At 41.0% G+C, this 23,786-nt stretch overlaps 1 protein-coding gene across 1 annotated transcript; it reads right to left on the bottom strand.

The window, feature by feature from the left end:
- Positions 1–7,684: 7,684 nt before the first annotated feature.
- Positions 7,685–23,151, bottom strand: LOC108919205 (butyrophilin subfamily 1 member A1-like). Its single transcript, XM_029255988.1, has 10 exons — positions 23,109–23,151; positions 19,846–19,993; positions 18,829–18,925; positions 16,673–16,747; positions 16,225–16,575; positions 15,816–16,097; positions 15,231–15,356; positions 14,465–14,485; positions 8,836–8,862; positions 7,685–8,328 (listed from the first exon to the last, which is right to left on the bottom strand). Exons 3-10 carry the CDS (start codon positions 18,902–18,904, stop codon positions 7,784–7,786), a joined length of 1,503 nt encoding a protein of 500 aa, XP_029111821.1. The 5' UTR covers positions 18,905–18,925; positions 19,846–19,993; positions 23,109–23,151; the 3' UTR covers positions 7,685–7,783.
- Positions 23,152–23,786: the final 635 nt, after the last annotated feature.

Below are 23,786 nucleotides of genomic sequence, written 5' to 3'. Positions count from 1 at the left end.
CAGAGCACCACAAGAAACTCTTAGAAGAAGAAAGAGGACACTGACGGAGCTCAAAGGACTAAAAGGAGTGAATGGGCTCCATTCCCTGGACAGAATGCAAATGCATTTACTTCCCCAAACAGGGTAAAACACCACCTAGTGACAGCACTGACTGAAGACCTCTGTGAGAATGAACTAAATCTTTAAGGACAGAAAGTTGTTTTTTGGTGGCTCCAGACTTATGAATAAAAACTGTGAACACTGTAAAGCAAAGTCTCCACATGTCATCACTGTGTGTCCAGAGAAGCAGAATTGAAATATTAAATCATCAAACCCAATAACTCTGAAGGTCCTTGGTTCGGTCCCAATACTGTGGTGTACTCTTGACCAAAACACCGTGATCTGGGAAGTGCACTTACTCTGAACACTTACTACAAACGGTCGGAGTAAAAAAAATAATCAAGCTAATAAGATTCCATCTTTAAATTCTAAAGTTCTCAGTTAAAAATGGGTGTGTTTAAATTTATAAGGTAAGATTGTCTCACTGATTTAATGATTTCGCTATCATATCTGGGGATTTCATTAAATAAAGGAAAAGGCCTCTGTATGGCAGAATGTTCTGTCACACACAAAGGATGAGGGGAGACAAGAGGTTGGAACCAATTGTTTGTAGGATTTATTGAAGAGAATTGGGGAGGTGGCTGTTTGGAGAAGGTGGTGAAGAATAGCCATAGTTGAAGTGTTGGTCTGGGTCAAAGCCGAGTTCTGGTTCCGTGAGGTGAATCTGAAATCCAGGTGAAATCCAGTGTAGACCAGATCCGGTGGAGCAGGAGCAAACACAGGTTAAACAGTTATCTATGCAAGATTCTGTGAGTGGTTTGGGTGGTAGAGCTTCTTTATGCTTCCCCTTGATTTCTTGCAGCTATGCTTGTCTGATCTACTGGGGTGTGGCAAAAACTTTGAACTGGGAGACAAAAAAAAATGTACAGTCCTCATCCTAATTTTAATATGCAGTTATGTTTTATATTGTGTTCTGTAACTTTTGGACTTCGAAATAGTATAAACAATCTGGTTCTTTTCACAATGCCATTAGAACCCTGTCATCTCTATTGTGTTTCTCTGCCCTTGATATCAAAGAAATTTGTGGACTTTAAGCTCTCTATTCGGGGAGCACTAACTTTACTAACATTTACAAAAGAATTTTAGAGTTGGAGGAAAAAAAACCCATTGATGAGAATGAGCTTTCAGCTAAGAGGCCAGAAACCCCATGTTTAAGATTTCAACTGAAGTGCCTTCAAAACATTCTGACTGTGAGAGACATTCAGTGCAGGATAAACTGTCCCGAACCTGCACTGCCCATTTTGTTATGTAAAGGGACATGTAAGCATTATAAAGGTTTTTAAAAGGTTGCAATTATGATTTTATAGTAATTGCACTAAACTTGGAGTAGGAAGAAAAATGTTACCCTGTTTGTGGACAGAAAAGCCACTGGGAGACTGTCCACCTGACCGGGCACTGTGTTGGTCCTCATCATTGAACTGAGTGCAGGGGAGGGGTTCACATCTCCTACATCTACATCTGTGTCAGCAGTCCTACACTGACGTGGGGGGGTAGAGGACCTCAGCATCATCAGGCATCACTAATATGCTGAATAGATGGATAGTGAGGAACGACGTGAAGGACAGGTTGATTGTGGTCTCACTTGGAATTCATGTGGACTCTGTAAGGGGTAACTGACACTGTCTAGTACTGGAAAACAACAAAATAAATAATGTTGGCAAGTCTCTTCTCTTCTTACCACAAACCTGTTGTGTTACAGAATCATTTGCTGGGGAGGATTCTTTCAGACAGAATCAGTGCAGTTAACTATCTTTCGCAACAATATTACGGGGCACTGAAAGATGTACAGTGGTCCTATCCCCAATGCCTTGTGTTAGGTATCTCTAGTTTTAAAGTTAATGCATTTTCTTTGGTTTCTCAATCTATTTAAAATGTTAGATGATTAATTCCCAGTTGTTTCCTGGTGTTTGAGAGTATTACTGCACTGTCTGGTGGTATTGTATCAGGAAGAGCTGGAGGCTGGATGCGACAGCAAGTGCCAAACACAGGGGTGCTACTGAAATACTTCAGCAAGCCTTCCACTCCTTCAACATCAGGTTTATTCTCCATCAGATAGTCCATCCCTTTCGCTACATCGTCTATAGATAGAAAAGCCAGACCATCTAACATTCCACAAAAGCATTTCACTCGATCATCACTGCTGAATGCAACAGTCAGTCCTAAGCTTTGCACCTTTCTCCGTGTACTTCACGTCAGATGATTGAAACAACCACGAGATGAAACGTGTGCTGCCAGAACTGTAGAAACAGCATTGATCATTGCACGTTCTAAATTGCTCATCACACTGGTGGAATCTGAAGTGAATCCAAGATGATCACATTTACCTAAGATTGCCCTGAGCAGTTCTTCATAGACTGACTGTAACCTCATAGCCAGAAATGTGTACACACTTGTTGCAGCAGATATTATCCAAGTTCCCCTTGGGCTGTGTAATTGCTGGAACCGTCTTGGAGCTGTTGCAAAAGTCCTATCCATAAACCATGTGGTACTGAAAGCTAAATGTTTAAGTGCCTGGTTGGTTGCCAACACTAATTCTCTCTGTTGACTTAGGTTCATTGTCATAAATTCTGGAGCTCCTGTAGTTTTCCATTCACCATTGATATGCTCCAATTCTCGCAGTGATGTTGGGTCTTTTGGCAGTGCTCCTTTCTGTAGATGTCTAACATTACGCTTCAAGAGTCAAGTCTACCGATGGCACAACGAACTTCAAGTTGCTGCTGACATATGGCATTTTCAACAATATGTGCTGTTCTGACCCTGTTGGTCAAAGCGACTTTTTATGGTGTTCTTGACCTTGGCTGCTTCAATCTTCTTAGGATCTGGGTCGTGGTTATGCTCACAGTGACAAAGTAGTTGCTTTACCTCCAGATCTGTAATAGCGCACCCTTTGCAAGAAAATGCATTCCTCTGAGAACATTCCTAACATATTTCTGTATTTTTTGAGCTCTTCTTAGTGTACAAGTAGCCTTCTGTACACAATTTAGGGCCTCCTTTATTGTTCTTAATGATCTCCAGGGTGGTACCCTCCCTGTCAAGCTTTGGATGCTCCAGATGGTTGCCTGGCACACATAAAATATTACTTAAACCACCAGGGTGTCCACCAAGCTCCTCAGTCTTTCCTTCAGTCTGCAGAACTCCTGTGTTGGACTCTTTCTCCATGGTATACTTTGTCAAACAGGCAATGTGTTCATCAGATACTTGAAAAACACGTAGATCTTAATCAACCAATTCTGTATTGACTACGGTCTCAGCGGATGGTTCGCCTTTAACACTGCAGAGTTTACCCACCTCTGACTTTGGGTTTACATGTCCATCGAGTGCACTGTGCCCCCCCCACAGCTTGTGACAAGTGACTTTGTTCAGTTCTAGATCAGCAACGCCTCCCATTGCAGCGCAGTCCTGTTCTTCGCTCTCCGATTTCATTTTTCCCAACTTCAGGGTGAGCAAAGAATCCTCTGCTGCTGGGTGGATAGGTTCCATCTGAGAAATTCAAACAGTGGTTGGTATGAGGTGTGTAAGAAATTTGCACCATCCAACATAATAAAAAAGACAGGAGTAAGGTTCACTCGTGGTGTCCTTTACTTGGGTCGAAGGGAGAGTCTCTCACTCGCAACAGAGATCAGGGAGTCTTGCCGAAAAACAAACACTCATAATTTATAACAAACTTCATGCATGTTCAACGTGTCACTTGTTCATGGTATACATTTCATCGGCTACTAGGTTGTTTACTTGCTTTCTACAGGTTCTTTACTCACTGCTACAAAACTTTCAAAACAGAACATTCCTTCCCAACTAAACAACGAGCGTTTCCATATCAACTAGACTACAACTTCTTTGCATCTAATTGCCATCAGCAACATTTTGTAGCAACACCCTGTGTCTTCAATTAACTGCACATGGAAAATTAAACATACAATGAGGTGTATAAGAACATACAATCATAAATGTTTCAACTTTTCCTCCACCGAGCAAATAACATTTCTGTGTCAAAATGACACTGCGAGTAAATGACCACATTTGGGTGTCTTTATTACACTAAATGTTCAGTTCCTTCATTAACACGTGACTGTAATGCTCGAGTTTTTGATGACCAACGAAGCAAACAAATGAGCCAACTAGTGACAAAGAGTATTTAGGAACACGCTTTGATACAGTAAGTGATAGAAAAAGTATAATTTATAGCCCTGAATAATTAAAAAAAAATCTTTCAAAAGTCTTGTAGAAATAAGATACCATAGAGCTGCTACATTCACCACCTACAACAGGTACCATCAGGAGTCACAAGTATTTTACAGCACTATAAGGTGAAGGAGAGGGTGCGGCGGCGCAGTGGGTTGGACCGGGTCCTGCTCTCCAGTGGGTCTGGGGTTCGAGTCCTGCTTGGAGTGCCTTGTGACAGACTGGTGTCCCCTCCCCGTCCGGCCTTACACCCTGTGTTGCCGGGTAAGCTCTGGTTCCCCGTGACCCCATATGGGACAAACGGTTCAGAAAGTGTGTGTGTAAGGTGAAGTTCACTGTGAAATTTCCCCTTTGTTTACTTTACTTGCTGCCATCACATGTAAGGGAGCTACACTGTTACTTAAAAAAGTGATGGAGAGTTAGTGGTGACGGAGAGTTGAAAGAAAATGAAGAAGTGGTCAGAAACATGCAGCGGAGTGACAGAGAGGGCAGGACAGCCACAGTTGCGGGAAAATATGAAGTCAAGACAGTTGCCCGCTTTGTGAGTAGCAGGGGATTGGGACAGGGAGAGATCAAAGGACTGTAGGAGCAGCAGAAGGCCGCTTGCATAAATGTCATCGACATGCAGGTTGAAGTCACCCAGGAGAATCAGCAGAGAGTTGTCCCCTGGCAGAGAGCTCAACAAGATGTCAAGGTCATCCAGGAAGCGGCTAAGAGAGCGACAAAGGACAACCACAACAAGAGTGATTGGGGCAGTGATAGAGACAGCATGCCATTCAAAGGAAGACAGATCATGCAGGTGAAGAGAGAGAACAGAATATTCCCACCGGGGAGAGATGAGCAGGCCTGTGCGTCCACCTCTGCCAGAGGAATGAGAGGCGTGAGAGAAGGAGTAGTTAATGGCAAGTGCTGCAGGTGGGGCTGAGTTGTCTGGGGTGACCAGGTTTCAGTTAGAGGTGGGAGATGGGAGGCACAGGCTGGTATGAAGTCAGCTTTTCTCACAGCTGACTGGTAGTTCCAGAGTCCCATAGAGAAAGTGAAGCAAGACAGAAGGTTTGACAGGGGAGGATAAACCAGACTGCAGCAGCGAGAGCACCCAGTCTCCGGCAGTGGTGAAATTGCATGGTTTGCTTAGCGTAGAAGACTTTATGGACGACATGATGTTGGATGCATGTTCCCCCTTTGAGAACAACTGTAACGGTAGCCTTCCTTGCCTTGGTAGACTCCCTTGTCTTTGCACCCCAAGTCTTCACACCAAGAGGCTACCACAACCGCTGCCGCTACGTGTCACCAGCTGCTATTTAAACTGGGCTACTGCCTATCAGCTGACTTCCTAATCGAAACCGAAACTACACCAAAAATGGCGACAAAAACAACCAACCAGACACGATTAATCGAACCCTCGGAGTCACGCCCAGTCCCGCTACGGGACACAGAAATGATCCGGAGAGTCGTCTTAACAAACCACTAAATACTACTTAAACAAAATTACGGTGTCACGCACCGCTACACAAACAACCGATTATCATTATGATACCTATCAACTTGCACAGCTACACGAGACGAATGCGCGACGGGAAAGAGGTAGCAAACAACTACAACTACCAGAAACACCACGAACAGCAACGACGCACCTCTAACGCAAAACAATGCCCAATGAATGACCAAAACAAACAACCAACCAGACGCGATTAAACGAACTCACGGAGTCACGCCCACTCCTGTTACAGGACACAGAAATGATCCTCCTCGGGTCTCCAACTAACTAAATGTTACCAGGAGGCTACACACGAAGTGGGAAATGGTGCAAAAAGGGTTTTGTAATATTATGAAACACACTTTCTGTGCGCGAGCGCGGTTTCAACTTCCTGTTTCTTCCTCGGCGAATTTTACAGGAAACCACAAAAACATAGTTCCACTAACAGTCTGTTCTGTTTGGCGCCACCGTGTGGCCTGGAGTGGAACTGTCTCCCGGCAAGCGACTGCATTTTGTTGCCCTTTTTACTGTCTCCCACAGCAAGCATAATAAAAGTGGAACATTTTTCTTTGAATTATGGTAATTTCCATTAGTTTTACTCAGTATATATTGTAGTATATATTGTACAGGGGGTTGGACCAGGTCCTGCTCTCTAGTGGGTCTGGGGTTTGAGTCCCACTTGGGGTGCCTTGCGACGGACTGGCGTCCCGTCCTGGGTGTGTCCCCTCCCCCTCCGGCCTTACGCCCTGTGTTGCCGGGTTAGGCTCCGGTTCCCCACCACCGTGTATGGGACAAGTGGTTCAGAAAATGTGTGTGTGTGTGTATATATATTGTACTGTTCTGTGAGATATTTCTAGGTTTGTTTTGGGTTTCTGCCACCTAGTGGTCATTTAGGAGAAAAACGTTATTCCGTACTGTTACATTATTGGATGGATGGGCCACGTGACGGGAGCATAGATATAGTTTAAGAATCACGAAGTGTCTCCAGTTGATGTTTTCCGTGCGGTCGGCTCGAAGCTCTAGTGCCTTCTTTCCTTGTTTGTGCCTTGGAAAGCATCGCTTGTAAGTTGCCTTTAAACACACACACACACACACACACACACACACACACACATTTTCAGAACCGCTCATCCCATACCGGGGTCACGGGGGAACCGGAGCCTACCCGGTAACACAGGGCGTAAGACCGGAGGGGGAAGGGGACACACCCAGGACGGGACGCCAGTCCATCACAAGACACCCCAAGCGGGACTTGAACCCCAGACCCACCGGAGAGCAGGACTGCGGTCCAACCCACTGCGCCACTGCGCCACCGCACCCCCTAGTTGCCTATACGTTTTTAGTAAATTATAGTAGCGTGAATGTAATATTTACGTTATGTTAATAGTGTAGACATGATTATTTAGGTGTATTTCTGGATATTTAAAGATATGTAGTTAACGTTTAGTAATGTTGCTTTTGTTTTGTATTGTTTTTAGCTTTACAAAAAAGACTCACACTGTACTTAATCATGAGAAGAAGGAAGGCAACAGTAAAGGCATTCAACTTTAGTCCAGCCTCTGACTTTCTCTGGAAGCTTGTTAGCTATTTTATTTGTCGATTTGCGTTGAAGTGTAACTCTGTAGTGTACTTAGATAAAAGTTTAGAATCACACATCTGCATCTAAGTGTCTCTGTTAATCATGTAATGAACAAATTGCATTTTCTATGTACGTCGCTTTGAGAAAAGTCAGTGTCTGATAAATTAATAAATGTAAACGTGTTGAAGAGACTGATGAATTTTAATATTGATATCAGTTTGGAAATTATTGAATTTTGCATGACATGATGATGATTCTGTTTACTTCCACATGATGGAACTTTAAAACACAGAATTGCTGTTAAACAATATTTATTTAAAAGCAACGCAATGTACAAAAGATGTGTTTAGGTGGAGAAATTACAAACCTGAATGAGGGTAAGATGGGAGATTAAACCAGAATATAATATGGCATCATGACCTCAACATTAAAAGCTAAAATGAGTTTCTTCAGTCTGTATCACTGACAGGAGATATGATCAGTGGGGCTGAGTTCTCACTGCAGTACCAGAAGCCTGGGCTGAAGTACGGATAGAGTTTCTCTGTGAATTTATATCCAGTGAAAGTGTAGATATGAGACTTATCCTCCACACTGTAAAAGGAGACCTGACCCTCCTCATAGTCCACAAACACCCCCACCTTCTGGGGCTCCACACTCAGGGGGAGGGACACGCGGGGGTCAGTGAGAGCCTTGAACTTATTTTCCATCAGTCTGAGAGCCCAGATACCATTATTAGGATTCAGTTTAATTTTTCCCTTCCTGTTGATGGACTCTTTGGCCACTCCTAGTCTCCAGTAAGTCTTGTCCCCAACCTGCACCTCCCAGTAACGTCTCCCTGAAGAAAACCCCTCTTTTCCCAGGACGCTTTTCTGGTATTTAAACCTCTCTGGGTTGTCAGGGAGATCCTGCCATGTGTCTCCATATCTCACTTGTTTCCTGTCCTCAGACAGGACAAGTTTAGGATGTGCTGTATCAGGGTCCAGAGTCACATCAACTGTGGAGGACAGAGAGGTGGTCAATTATTATGTTTCACAATGTGATTATAATAACATTTAAAAAGTTTTTTTTATATTATTACGGGCAACAAAGGGCGCTCTGTGTGTGTGTGTGTGCGCGTGCACTGGCGATCAGAACAAGCCGTTAGCGAGAATGAGTGAATTAATTTATATTATTTCTGATAACAGATGTTTTGTAAGAAATTGGAATAATTAATATGTATACCTTTGAGAAAAGACTTAGAGCATTTATGTTTCAAAAGTTGTTTTGACTTAATATTACTGAACACAGTAAAATGAGTTAAATTAAGTAAAAAATGATTATTATGATAATTATATAATCTGCTCTGGTCACACCGAACTGCTCTCAACCCACCTGTTTCTCCTTCAAATGCTGTATAAATAAATTGGTCCAAGATGCAAAGGTTGTGGAGTCACATTTATGGCTTTGTGTCCTTAAAATAAGAGAAGAGCTGCAATGGGGAGAAGAAGCAGAAGAAACTCACCTGCGTATCTTTGTGCCTTCAGAAGTTCTGTAGAGAGAGAAATAAAAATGAGACACACAGAATCAGATACTGCAGTCAGTCTGGACTTGTCTCAGTGTCTTTCGTGTCCATTCTTACAGGACAGAGTCTCATACAGTGTCACATAGAGTATAAGAAGAACCAAACTCAGTTCTGTGGGATCAATTCAGCTCCACTCTACTTACCAGCTCTCACAAACATGTTTACTACAGCTGAACATGGAAAATACAACTAGAAAAAGTACATGAGTCCATTGAAATCATTCATTTTATATAACTTTTGAAAAATGATTTTTTTAACATACTAAAATGAAATATAAAAAAATACAAAATCAGTTTAATTTACAGGTACAGTTTATAGTTCTTGGGCTCTGATTCTGACAGAAACAACCCTTTCAGTCACTTTAATCAGGATGGACTCCATAAACGTCCATATTACGGACTTTTTGTGACTCCTTCTTTTGTTAAAGTACAAACACAGTAAAATACAGTATGGACAGTATGTGATGCTCTTCAGTTTCTGCAGGTACAGTAGTGCCATCTCTGTTCTACTTCTACTAACAGTAACTACAGCTGTACAGGAGGTGATGATACATTTCTTTCTCACTACATGTACTGTTACCTTGTTTTACTCATAAACTCAAAAGTCCTATTGTAGTGGTATTTTTACTTTTCCATTATTAATTGTGACATTACATTTATGTTTACATTTATTTATTTACGCCCATTTCATGGACTGATAAAATATACAAACAGGAACCATTTACTATTACTGTCATATTTATTGTTCAGCTTATGACTCTGAAAAGCTCCTTCCTCATCTCCAACACAAATTAAAAGGAATCAATTATTTTTGCATATTTTTTCCATATTTCTGACATGTTTTTTTTTTTATATTGTTTCCATACCCAGATAATTTTGCTTTTGAAAGGTGTGTTTTGCTGTTATAGTCTCTCCCTCTCACTCTCTCTCTCTCTCACACAAACACACACACACACACACACACACACACACACACACATTGACTGAAACCACTTGTCCTAAGCACGGTCACTGTTTCAGTCAATATGTGTGTGTGTTTGTATTTTCACTTTCGTCCAACTTTCCTACAATCGTGTCCCGGAAACAATTCTCCAATGACTTCACCTTCTTGGGAGTATTTTGTGAAAATTATACAAGTGCAAATCCTAGGAAAATCTATGTTGTATGTTAACAGACGTTCTGAATGTGGGATGATGACGTTACTCTGTTAATTACACACAGGAAGCTCTTGATATGGGAAACCAGATAGGTTAGATATGGCACCATGTGGAATATTTTCTCACAGTCAAGCAGATCAGTTAGCGGAAAATACACACACACACACACACACAGAGTCTGAAACTGCTTGTCCTGAGCGGGGTCACAGCGAACCGAAGCCTAACCCAGCAACATAAGGCATAAGACTGGAGGGGGAGGGGACACACCCAGGATGGGATGCAAGGCACCCCAAGCGAGACTCAAACTCCAGACTCACCGGAGAACAGGCACAAGCCAAACCCACTGCACCACCACACCTCCCTGTTTTGACATAATATGATGGTGTATTTTTTTATATTTAGCTGATGTCTTTGTCCAAGACGACCTACAGTGTTAGAGACACTACATTAATTACACTTCAAGCTGATCTGTAGAGAACAGATGTGTCAGTTTAAACAGAGACAGAGGAAACAATCACCAAGATGTTGTACAGGAGCTCATCTCATTTCTTGTATAAATTCATTTATAGATATAATAAAGCATATAACCTAAATAACTATTATCTGCCTCCCATCTTCATCAAAATGGTTTTATCTCACCTGATGTTAAGACTATTTTTAGGCATGTATACATTGGGGTATTTTACTGGACTTTGTCAGGTAAAGTAACTTTCTTACAGTTACTGCAGTAAAAGACCTTTCTGACACTTGAACTCTTAACTTCATGAACTTACAGGTCTGTGTTGTTGATCAGTACACCCCCTACTGTGTACGATTCCATCACCTTACAGGTAATTCTTGAGTTACAACACATGTGACTTACAACAGTCATCCCTCCTTATTATATTATTTTCAAATCCCAAACACCAATAGTTGTTATTGTTTGGGGCTCAGTCAGTGTTCATTTTTAGCAGCAATTATTATTGTAATATTACTGTTATTGGGGGTGCAGTAGCGCAGTGGGTTGGACCACAGTCCTGCTCTTCAGTGAGTCTAGGGTTCGAGTCCCGCTTGGGGTGCCTTGCGACGGACTGGCATCCCGTCCTGGGTGTGTCCCTTCGGCCTTATGCCCTGAGTTGCCGGGTTAGGCTCCGGTTCCTCGTGACCCCGTATGGGACGAGTGGTTCTGGAAATGTGTGTGTGTGTATTACTGTTATTATAACATGACACATGATGTTAGTAAAAAACATAGCAAAGCCCTGTTGCACAATGTAACATTTATATATTAACTGCTCACATATCCTTATGGTTTATACAATATAGAACAAGAGGATTTTCAGGTAACAACAGGGTCATCAGAACAAAACCTTTTCATAAGTCCAGAACCACCTGTATTTCACTGAACAAGAACTGTGTGATCATCCATCTATCTGTTCACTCACTAACTTTCATTAAGCGCCTTTCCTGGAACTACAAACACTCACTCACTCACTCACTCACTCACTCACTCACTCACTCACTCTCTCTCTCACACACACACACACACACACAATTATAGACTCATCAATTCAATTGAATTGCACACTATCAGACTGAGGGAAGAATCCAACACAGAAATGGGAAAACATAAACACTCCACACAGACTGAGCTGGATTCAAACCGACACCCAAGCAGCCCAACTTTTTTTGAGTGTGTTGCAGGCATCAGTTTCTAAATTTGTTTATATTTAACAAATAGAATTAAGTTCATCAGTGAAAACACTGAAAATCTATTCTTTGTACTTTTATCAGTTAAGTAAAAGTTTAAGTGATTGAACAAATTACAGTTTTTAGTTTTTGTTGCGTTTTTTGAAAGTGTCCCAACTTTTCTGGAAATGGGGTTTGTAAGATTAATGAAATTATGCAATGAAGTTAGTGTCACAAAACAGTACAGTCACACACTGCACATAAATAGGTGTGTGAGCTTTTACATTTTATCATAATATCTTCTTACACTTTAACCATGTCTGAAACACTGGGAGCAAAAGATTTTAATCTATCAGATTTTTCATTGTATAAAATTTTTTTTAAGTGTGTTTTGTTCATGCCAGCAATATAATTTACTGTGGTATTTACGTTCATGAACCCTGTTGACCACCTGTTGCATCATAAATATAAACTGAACAGTTTTTTCTTAACACCACACACACACACACACACACACACACACACACACACACACACACACACACACACACACATTTTCAGAACTGCTTGTGCCCTACAGGGTCGCAGGGAACCGGAGCCTAACCCGGCAACTCAGGGCGTAGGGGACCCACCCAGCACGGGATACCAGTCCATCACAAGGCACCCCAAGCAGGACTCAAACCCCAGACCCACCAGAAAAGAGGACCCAGCCCAACCCACTGCGCCACCGCGCCCCTCCGTTCTATACATTAATTATATATTTTGACACTCTACAGTGGTGTAAATTATTTCATATTTAGCTGACATTTTTGTTTAAGATGACTTTAATGTAGTGTCTCTAACATCAAATCACACTTTGAGCTGATCTATAAAGAGTTTCAACAGAAACACTTTCACACATAAAAACTGTGTGATATTAGTAAAAGCAGAAAAAATCATATTACACAACCTAGCAAACTAACATTAATGCATATTAACTGTTAATATATCATTATGATTTATATAATACAGTACAAGGGAAATTTCAGCAAACAGGATCATTAGCTGATCTATAAAGCAACACTTTCCAGTGTTGAAACAGTGTGATATTAGAGGAAAAAAAACAAAGTAAAAGCACAACATAGAACCATAGCATTAATGCATGTTAACTTTTTATATATCATTATGATTTATATAACACAGCACAAGGGGAGGGGGTGTGGTAGCGCAGTAAGTTTGGCCATGTCCTTCTCTCTGGTGGGTCTGAGGTTTGAGTCCTGCTTAGGGTGCCTTATGATGGACTGGCATCCCGTCCTGGGTGTGTCCCCTCCCCCTCCAGCCTTGCGCCCTGCGTTGCTGGGTTAGGCTCCAGCTCACCTCATCCCCCCGTGAGACAAGCAGTTTCAGACAGTGTGTGTGTGTGTGTGTGAGTAGAAGGGGAACTCTGGCAAACAGGATCATGAGAAAGAAACCTCATAATAAGTCCAAGACTGTTGTCCAGGACCAGGTCCGCACTCGTTCACTCCCACATAGAACTACTGACTGCTGTACTTTGTGCTCAAATACTGAATAGAACGCAGCTCCTGTTCTTGCCAGGAATCTTCCCTGTGGTCCCATGAAGCCGTGCTGCTTTGCAAGACCCCAGGAGGGGATAAAAATGAACAAATATAAATTTTTGCAGGTGTTCATTAGCCTCTGATAAAAAAAATCATGTTTTTACAACCTGCATGTGATGAGCACAAAAAGTACGGTAAAAACTAGGGTCAGTTTATAGTCAGCAGTTCACCTAAACACACATCTCTGGAATGTGGAAGCATCAAAAATACATAAACCAGGGATGTCCAACCTATTTGGGACCAAAGGCCACAACCATTACTGTGAACTGGTCTGTGAGACACAGGTGTAAAAATCATAGCAAGTGACACACACACACACACACACACACACACACACACACACACACACACACACACACAGTTGCTAAGGCTGCTTGCCCCAAGCAGGGTCACAGCAAGCCAGAGCCTAACTCAGCAACACAGGGCACAGGGTTGGAGGGGACACACCCAGGACAGGACACCAGTCCACCACAAGGCACCCCAAGCAGGACTGAAACCCCAGACCCGCCAGAGGGCAGGACCCAGCCAAACCCACTGCGCCACCGCACTGCCCCTCTGTAAGGGAGGCAATGAATGTTAAATCTATAAAATGTTTTTCTGCATATATTCTCTGAAACTGTGCAAGTAAAAATATTGTGTCTGATGTGCCTCTGTGTATAATTACATGACAGTAACGCTAAACTTAAAGCTAATAATAAGCTGCAGTTAAAAACCTCAAACTCTTGCTATGGTGACATGTTGTTGATCTTTCAGACCAGTAGGAACAAACAGTTTATGATCCAGCAGTGAAAACACTATAGTTTCTTGCTCAGTGACTGGATTTAATTATCAAAATCACTTTACAAACAGTATAATCTTTAGATTCTTACTATGGAAAAGGGATCATCAGTGATACAGGAAATATTATACAGAACATAAAAATACCTTGAGAGAAAAAGGATACATTCGTTTTTTTGCAAATGTGAAAATCCGAACATAGAAGGAAACTGTTGCTGAATTAACCTGCATCCAACACTGACTTCAACATGGTCATTTCTACAGGTCATCTGACTGTGGTACCACATTATACACTGTAATTCTGTCAGTCAAATATGCTAAAGAAATGAAATTGCAACATTTTCATACATCACTTTCATAGAACTGTGTTACTTACCATATTGTTCTTTGAGCTGAGCTGTGGATAAAAAAGTAAATATTGTAATTAGTCAGTGTGAAGAGAAATAAATGAAATTATTTTATGAGGTCAGTCTCATGAAACATTACAGTCACACACTGCATTTAAGTATTTGGATGTGACTTTTAAGATTTTATCATATTATCTCATCCTTCAGCTGTGGTGGCAAGTGATCAGTTATTTAAACTACAAGTGAATATTGTAAATACCTGAAAAAGTACAATTCAAAAACCAGTTACTGTGCAACTATATTTTAAACACTGAATTTTTTATTCAGATTGAGCTTAGAACTCATGGTTGAAAAAATGTTTAAATATTCTTTGGACATGATATTGAATGTTATAGTTGCTAATAATAAATAACCCAAAACAAGTGACTCACTCACACACACACACTTGTCCCATACGGGGTCACGGGGAACCGGAGCCTAACCCGGCAACACAGGGCGTAAGACCGGAGGGGGAGGGGGACACACCCAGGACGGGACGCCAGTCCGTCGCAAGACACCCCCAGCGGGACTCGAACCCCAGACCCACTGGAGAGCAGGACTGCGGTCCAACCCAGTGCACCACCGCACCCCCTTGACAAGTGACTCTAACTAGTGAATTAAACTCATACCATATAATTACTCCTGTGGGCTATGATATAAAATCACTTTCACATAATACTGCTTTTCAACTATGTTTTTTAACTTTTTTTTAACATGAATAAAACCATAAATGTGAACAGTAACTTGCTAAAATACCTCTCTTTTTCCGCAGTTTTACAAAACGGTGAATCAAAATTGTGCATCCAATAATACCAACAACAGACAGACTGAAGATGACAGCAAAGGTCACCTTCCAGGGATGGGCACGATGGAACATCTCACCTGGAAAACAACAAATAATTCATTTTACATAATGATAACAGATTTGCACCTTCCAGTAATTAAAGATTAAAACAAGCAATTTCATCACTGCAGAACCTGCAGACTTAATTTTTATTTAACCAGAAGAAACTAGTAAATAAGTACTCCAAATCTGGTCTTGAGGAAACTATCATCAGTGTGGGAAAACTTTCATACAGATGGATCAAGGCACAAATCAGGATGATACAAAAAAATCAGTGAGACTGGAACCTGTTCATTATTCACAGTGATTTAAACATGTGTTATGCTGTGCCTCCATCGAGCTGGTGCTGAGCAGGACCGCGGTGGCCAAGGGGGACACACCCCAGGCGGGATACCAGTTTGCCACAAGCGGAACTTCAACCCCAGACCGTCTACACAGCGGGCACCGACTGAACCCACCATGCCCCTCTTTGTTTATACTGAATATCTGTGACTCACCAGGGATGTTAGTTTTTGTCTCTTTCATTTCATTTATCTGTTGCTGTTGAACTCGACAGGTGAACCTATTGGTTTCTGTCTCCTGTACAATAATGCGTCGTCTCACGGTGAAGAGGTCCATACTGTCTGTGTGTGTCTCTGTGTGTCCAGCAGGGAGACTGTGTCCTTCACTGTCCATCCAGACCACTTGAGGCTGAGGGTACCAGCCTTTAGATTCACACACCAGACTGATCCCTCCTTCTTTGTATCCCTCATTGGAGATCACTGGATGGGTTCCTACAGCTACAGAAATAGAAATAATGTGGCTAAACCAAAAACGTTCTTAAAATAAAGCAAAAATTTATTGAAATTGTTTGAAATATCATAAAACTGTTAAATAATCAAAGAATACAAAATTTTAAATGTTCACCTTTAATATAAACTTGAATGGAAGAATCATCATAAAATTTCCCCGACTGGACAAGACATTTATACTCTCCATTGTCAGATCCTCGCACATTTTTCACTTTCAATGATGTGTTTCCGTTCCTCAGTTCCTCAGGGAACATTGATGTCCTTCCCCTGTAGGATGGAACTTGATTCTCATTTCTTTCCTCATGATCCCGGTAAAGATGTACAAGTGGGCTATTGATCTGAACTCTGAACCACTCGACATGCAGGTCCACAGCACTGATGTTGGGTTTGAGGTAACATGGCAGAACAACATCTTCACCAGCTACAGCAACTACAGGCTGAGCTGGACCAAGAACCTCAAACCTCTCTGTGAAGAACAGCACATACTGAGAATTTACTGAGTTCCAGAGACAATGTGACTGAGTTATTATTATTATTATTACTATTATTGTTATTATTATTACCCAGTGTGGAGACAGTGGTCTGTTGGAGAAGCAGGAGGATCAAACAGAGACACTCAGAGACACTGATGTTCATCACTGGAAGAAACAGGTATATAGAAACCAGTGAGGCTCAGTGTTCTACTAGTCTGCTCTTATAATAGTCCCAGGTCTTCTAGTCTATTTCTTTCATTATTCTTCAGATATTTTGTTTTGCAGGCCACACAGCATCTGACATGTATGTCAGAGTGACACTGAAACACCAGACACATGAATCAGTGACACAAAGAGATTTTACTTTCAGGTGTCAAAGCACAATTCAAGTCTGTCAAGACAAATGTAAAGATGCAAATAGAAAAAAAAAACTACAGTAAAGGAACACTTTTGCTGGTTAATTTTGGGAAAATCAAACTTTTTCAGTTACTGAAATATGATCAGCCTAATGAACTACTGAATAAAAGAACCAAATTACTGCTATTTTCTCACTCAGATCATAGTTTAATACAGGTTGAGCAGGATCCTGTTCACATCACTGATGTCTGAATGGAACAAAAAAATTATAGTGAACAAATCATTACATCCGTTCATTTAAAAACCCTGCTGAAACTGATCAGTGTCAATTCCATAAAGAATGTAAGACTATACATAGTGAGGTTTCTGACTCAGTGAGTTCGAACTAAATGACTTTTATTTGAAGTCTGAAAAATCTTTAGGAAGAGGAGGACCGGACTGTCAGCACTACCTTCATAACTGGTACACTGTACCATGGTACACATAGTACTGCACAGTGTACAATCAGGGTTAGGAACTCTGATCTGAAAATCGTTGAGTTTTGAGTTGCATTCTGAATGAGTGCAGAAAGAAACCCTTCTGTAGAGATCAGTAAATAAACATAAGCTGCTTTACAAAAAAAGTGTCACTTAAAGTACAGCAGTTGTTCTCAAGCTTTATTCCTCCAAGGACCCTCAGTGCCGAGAAGAAAATCCGAAGCTCCCCCTACACAGATCATGATATTTACTGTCTTGAGCTTTTGCCTCAATCTTAACAAAGGTTCTTGTTGTCAAACTTAGTTTTATTAACAAAAACATATTAGTTGGTACTGTTGTCACATTGCCTGAATTTTTTCTCAGCATAAAACAAAACTAACGTGTTTCAAAAACAGCCTGTATGTTTATTTTTAAAAGTTATTTCTACTAGTCCCTAAATTGCTCAATAATAATAGGGGTAGGAATTTTTTAGCGATAAATAATAATAACTAGTAATTTCCAATATATAGAATTTGTCAATGAAAACATTATTCATGATAACAAAAGCTACTCTCTCCACTCAACCATTACTTTTAAAAGAGACATAAAAAGAAATGTTATTTCTGGCAAAATAACAAAAAAGTAAACAACAGAATAAGGGACTGCAGAGATTTTTCATAACTACTTAGAGAAGCCACTCAGTCAGTGTGAGGATTGTTGCTGTTGCTTGTGAATAACGTGCTCAATGGATGGAGAAATTTTAGACAAGGCAACACGTCAGTCACCCTCAAGAATCGATGTGGTTCTGTCTTTAGTTCTGAGCGCTGTCACGGCTGAAAACCCAGCTTTACACAGGTAGGTGTTGCTGAATGGTATCAGCACCTTTACTGCTGCTTCATGACATACCAGGTACTCTGCAGCTGTCACAACCTCTGGGGACAGTACCCCAGATGACGACGGGGGTGGGGGTTATTTTTGTCAATTGCAAATACATGCCTCACCCGTGCACCTCATTACAACATTGAAAGAAGGAGGTCCGCCAGCAATGGTCACAGAATCTCATGGAGACACCCTGCCTTTCCTTGTGGTTAGTGTTAGGATTCTCCTTTTCTTTGACCCTTGCTCTCATAAGACTCATCAACATAAGATTCTTACGGTTACTGCTCTCAGTGGCTGTCCGTCATCGTGTTGCGTGAAGCTTTGGCGTGCAGTTCAAACTGGTAATCAAGCTCTCATCATGAAAAAATCAATACTTCCAACAAAACTGCATGGGTTGAAGTTTGTAAGTCAGGCACCCACTGTACATACAGAAGATATTGCCTTAACTACTTGGTTGCCTGAGGGACTGAGGTCTCAGATCAGATAATCTGACCTGGTCACTTTACAGCAGACACTCTTTACTCTGAACTCCACAGTGCTCACAGGTGTTCTTACCTGGTCCAGTCATTCCAGGTGACCTGCAGAACTGGATGTGTCTCAAAGTGACAGTGAAACATAAGGCAATGATCATTCACTGGAGATCATGAATTCTCTATGAAGAGGAGGACAGGAGAGTTTACAATATGATCAAACTCACTTGTGTTATTTAAGTCAGACAAATTACATACACACACACACACACACACATTGTCTGAACCACTTGTCCCATACAGGATTGCAGGGAACTGGAGCCTAACCCAGCATCTCAAGGAATAAGGCTGGAGGGGGAGGGGACACACCCAGGACAGGACACCACTCCATCACAAGGCACCCCAAGTGGGACTCAAACCCCAGACCCACTAGAGAGCAAGACCCCGTTCAACCCATTGCACCACCACACCACCACGGCCCCCTCAGACAAATTAATCAGACAAAACTTTCCAGTCTAATAGCACTTCTGATCACGCAGAGACAGTGAATTAACTACATGAACCCCGTTCCAGAAAATTCACAATATCAGCTCAGGATCACAGTGACAAAAAGTCAACCAGAGTAAAGATGCAGAAATGTTTTACTATAAATCACACATCTGTATACTATGCATTTTTGTGCAGGTAATTTATAAATTATGGGATGCCCTGTAAAACCACATATTCTACATTAATTTATTTTTCATGAATTTCATTTATAAGCATAAAATCTATGTAGATCATGCATAGCCTTTCATGTGAGTTGATCTCAACTTTGAGAAGTTTGCTTTCTTTTTCAAAATGCTATAAAATAGTACGGCCATGCCATAAAACATGAGGTAAACTGTAAATGTTGTAAAGCCTGATCTGAGTGTATTCAAAGGATGTAGTTCTTCAAGAAAAAAGAATAGATTCTGCTTGTGCACAAATACAGATTAATTTCTGCATTCTTACAAATTTCATTACACATATTTATTTTCCTAAATGGACAGAAGAACCACAATTTACTGACAAGATCACAGTGGATGAGACACTTTAAGTCCTGAGACCCACAGTGTTTTACCTGTATGATAATGCTGAACGCTGCCAGATGGTTTTACTTGGGTCCTGTTTGTTGTTCCACTGTTTCTTACTCAGTCACACCTTGCAGAGCTGGATATCTGTTAGTGAGTCACTTGGAGACCCTTCACAGGGTGGACAGCATGATGAGGCTGAGGACACAAGGACACTCTGTTCTGTTTGTTTTTTCTCATCCAACTTCATAAATGCAAGAAATAATTATACTGGGAAGAAAGAGTGAATTTACATTAAGAGTTAAATCACAAGATAAACATTTTAAAATACAATAAATGGCACAACAAACACATGATACCAGAATGAAGAAATTCAAAGAAAAGTATAAATACGGACTACCTTTGTAGAGTGAGAAAATTACGTGAATATTTTATTTTAACCTCTTCTTACTACTGAAGTCCACAGTCCTGCATGTTTGATCTTCTCTTCTTAGCAAAGTTCTGTTGTGTTCCAGAGACCTTTTCTGCTCTTTACAATATGGACAACTTTTCACTGTTTTTACTTTCATTTCCAAATGAAAGAATTACTGGTTAAACTACATTCCAACAAATGCAGGGGAAGGACAGATAAAAAATAATCTTGATTCATTTAAGAATAAAACAAAACTCTTTGAGTGAAGATTACTGTTCCTTTCTGCTCTTTTCTTTACATTTATCTGATGTTTTTCTGCACAATGACTTACAATTATTTACCTATTTATACAGCTGGGTGGCTTTACTGAAGCAAACCAGGGTAAGAAGGTTATTCAAAGGTACTACAGCTGGAGATAAGACTTGAACCTGTGGTCATTGGGGCTGAAGGAAACACCTCTAACTACTACACTACATTACCACTTGTTCCCCCTACAGTATGAGACAAAGGGGGGGGGGGGGGAGGGGCATTGCAGTTAATTATCTTTCACAGCAATATTATGGGGCACTGAGGCTTCTAATCTAAAGTTCCTTATTTTGAGTGGCATTCCTGCTTATATTAATCTAGATGAAGGTAATGACCCTGAATTACCCCGGTAACAGTAATCTGCTATACAAATCACACACAGACACACAGACACACACACACACACACACACACATTGGCTGAAACCACTTATCCCAAGGAGGGTTGCGGTGAGCCACAGCCTAACCTGGCACCACAGGGTGCAAGGCTTGAGGGGGAGGGGACCCACGGGACCCACCAGAACGGGACGCCAGTCTGTCACAACACACCCCAAGTGGAACTCAAACCCCAGACCCACCCGAGAAAGCAGACACAGGCCAAACCCACTGTGTCACTGCACCCTCCTCTGCTGAACAAATCAATAAATAGAAATAAGCTATTTAGATAAAATTGTCAATTAAATATACTTAACAAGATTCCACAAAACACAATCACTAGGGTGTAACAGGTTCTGTGTTTTCTTCCATAAACCATTTCTTCCTCATTTTAATGTTTTTGAAGACATTAACACAGTGATACATATACACACACACACACACACACACACACACACACACACACATACACACATTTTCTGAGCCGCTTATCCCATACGGGATCGCGGAGAGCTGGAGCCTAACCCAGCAACTCAAGGCGTAAGGCTAGAGGGGGAGGAGACACACCCAGGACAGGACGCCACTCCATCGCAAGGCACCCCTAGTGGGACTCGAAGCCCAGACCCACTGGAGAGCAGGACCCGGGCCAACCCACTGTACCACTGTGCCCCCCCACACTGATATGGTAACTGTCTTTTTTCCTTTTCTCTACATTATTATAGTGCTTGCAGATAGATGCCCAAATTACAACAGATGCTACCCTTTATATGTATATTTATGTGTGTTGTACTTTCATTAACTTTTAATTTACAGTGCATATTTTGTTTTAGTGTTTTTTGCTTGTTTGTTTGTCAGGCTTGGACAGCAAATTAAATGAAAAAAAAAAACATCTGCAGCTAAATCTGACCCAGTGTGTGTGATTCATGTTCAGTGTGAATGATGGACTAATAAAGTAAATGAGTTTAACACAGAGGTGAAAAACACACAATCTGAAATTGCTTGTCCCAAGCAGGGTGGCACCAGGCTGGAGCCTAACCCAGAGGGGATGCAACCAGGACAGGATGTCATTCTGTTGCAAGGCACCCCAAGCAGGACTTGAAACCCAGACCCACTGGAGAGCAGACACAGGCCAAACCTGCTCTGCTGCTGCCCTATTCCCCTGTTCCCCCCTCCCCTCAGATGTGAAATCCAAAAGTTGGAAAAGCAGAAAAGGAAGAAGAAAAAGGTCACTAAAACTTGGGTATAATGGGGTAACAATGTTTAACAGGCTATTTTTTTTTTTACCACAAAACGCATTCAACATTTTTGCAGATGTGACCATTTTAAATGCAAAGTTTTGAGGAGGAACTAAAAACTGAAAACTTTTTAACCTTGAAAAGTTTAAAAGTTGAAACTTATTTTTTAACGACTTTTGTATTTTAAAACTTTTTTTTAAACTTGAAAAGCTGAACATTTCAAAATTTAAAATAAAAAAGGCTTTTAAAGTTATTGATACTGGTTGTTGCTGTTCTAATCATTTAATATCACCCTAACCTATCAAATGTAAAAAAAAAAGTTAAAGTTGAGTTAGTTGGAGGATAGGAGATGGTCTGCTAAAATCAAACCAGAAGACTACAGTTTTAAAGTTTTTGATTGTTGAAATGAGGAAGTAAGACTTCAGTTCATGAAAAACATAAATACAGTTATATAAATGACTGTGGGGCTGAAAACTGAACATGATTTCAAGTGCCTGTACTGAAGAAACTCACGTTACTCAGTGGCGCCCCCAGTGAGAGCTGTGGGGAACTACACCGTAAATAGTTGTTAATTTCCATTTAGGTTGTGGACAGAACGTTGTGTGTCTGGTACCATGGTTCATGTCTGTCTGGAGTTATTCTTATTAGGGTATTATCTCCTGGCAGAAGAGCAAAACTTCAATTTATTCTCACTGTTTCCTCTCATTGCCTTATGTGTTATAATAAAAATTAATTATAATTATCATATATATATTATATGAAGTGTTAATAAACATTGTTTCAGGTCCGTGATCCACACTCACAGCTGCGGTCCTTACCATGTTTTACTCCACCTGACTTATTTCCCAGAAATAAAAAAAGATTCGAAGTATAAAATCTGTTAAGCGGTGTACAGTTATTAATGGTAATATTAAGCAAATATAAATAGTATTTATTATGGAATTAATAAAATTAAACAGCGGTTCATTTTACACAGAGAAACATACCTGTTCGTGTCACTCAGTGTTCCGTGTTTCCACAGGTTTTACTTTCATTTTTAAGATGTTTTTGAGCAGAAGAGGGAGCTGTTAAGTCATAAATTGAAATATTGCCAAATATAAGTGAAATATGACAGAAGGTTGAAAAGTAATGAGCTTTGATCAGTGTTATTGTAGTTCCTATAATAAATATTAATGTATTAAAAGATAATATTGCAGGACTTTGGGGGGAAAACTGTGTTACGATTGTGAGACAAAGAGACACCAAACAAAGGGAAGTTAATCATTGACTTTATTACTGAATCTGATGAGCAGTTTGTTGGAATTATGATTTTTTGTAGAAAAGAGCTATTTGTCAATGATGAGGACACGGATCTACAGTAAGGAGCAGCAGCAGAACCCAGAGCTCATATCTCCTGGAGCTGGAAGAGAAAGAACTTCAGTCTTGACCTCCTCCTCTGTCTCATTCTCTGTTTTCTGTCCAAGAAGGTGTCTCCAGGGTTCACATCTCACCTCTTTGTCTTCACATGGACTTACACTCTTTTTACACACATTGTCTGAAACGCTGGTCCCATACAGGGTCACGGGGAGCCCGAGCCTAACCCAGCAACACAGGGTGAAGGGCTGGGGGGTGAGGGGGACACATCCAGGACAGGATACCAGTCCATCGCAAGGCACCCCAAGCAG

The sequence above is a fragment of the Scleropages formosus genome, chromosome 11 (genome assembly GCF_900964775.1).
Source record: "Scleropages formosus chromosome 11, fSclFor1.1, whole genome shotgun sequence".
Lineage (NCBI taxonomy): Eukaryota > Metazoa > Chordata > Actinopteri > Osteoglossiformes > Osteoglossidae > Scleropages > Scleropages formosus.
The sequence above is the reverse complement of the archived record's forward strand: the minus strand, read 5'-3'. Positions and strand labels throughout refer to the sequence as shown.

What these genes read in the sequence shown, in the direction of transcription:
- LOC108919205 (XM_029255988.1), bottom strand. Translation starts at nt 18,904, where the DNA reads ATGATCATTGCCTTATGTTTCACTGTCACTTTGAGACACATCCAGTTC. An exon ending in GACAAAAACTAACATCCCTG is followed by an intron (nt 15,357 to 15,815) that starts GTGAGTCACAGA and finishes GTTGTTTTCCAG; the next exon opens with GTGAGATGTTCCATCGTGCC. An exon ending in AAAACTGCGGAAAAAGAGAG is followed by an intron (nt 14,486 to 15,230) that starts GTATTTTAGCAA and finishes TTTTATCCACAG; the next exon opens with CTCAGCTCAAAGAACAATAT.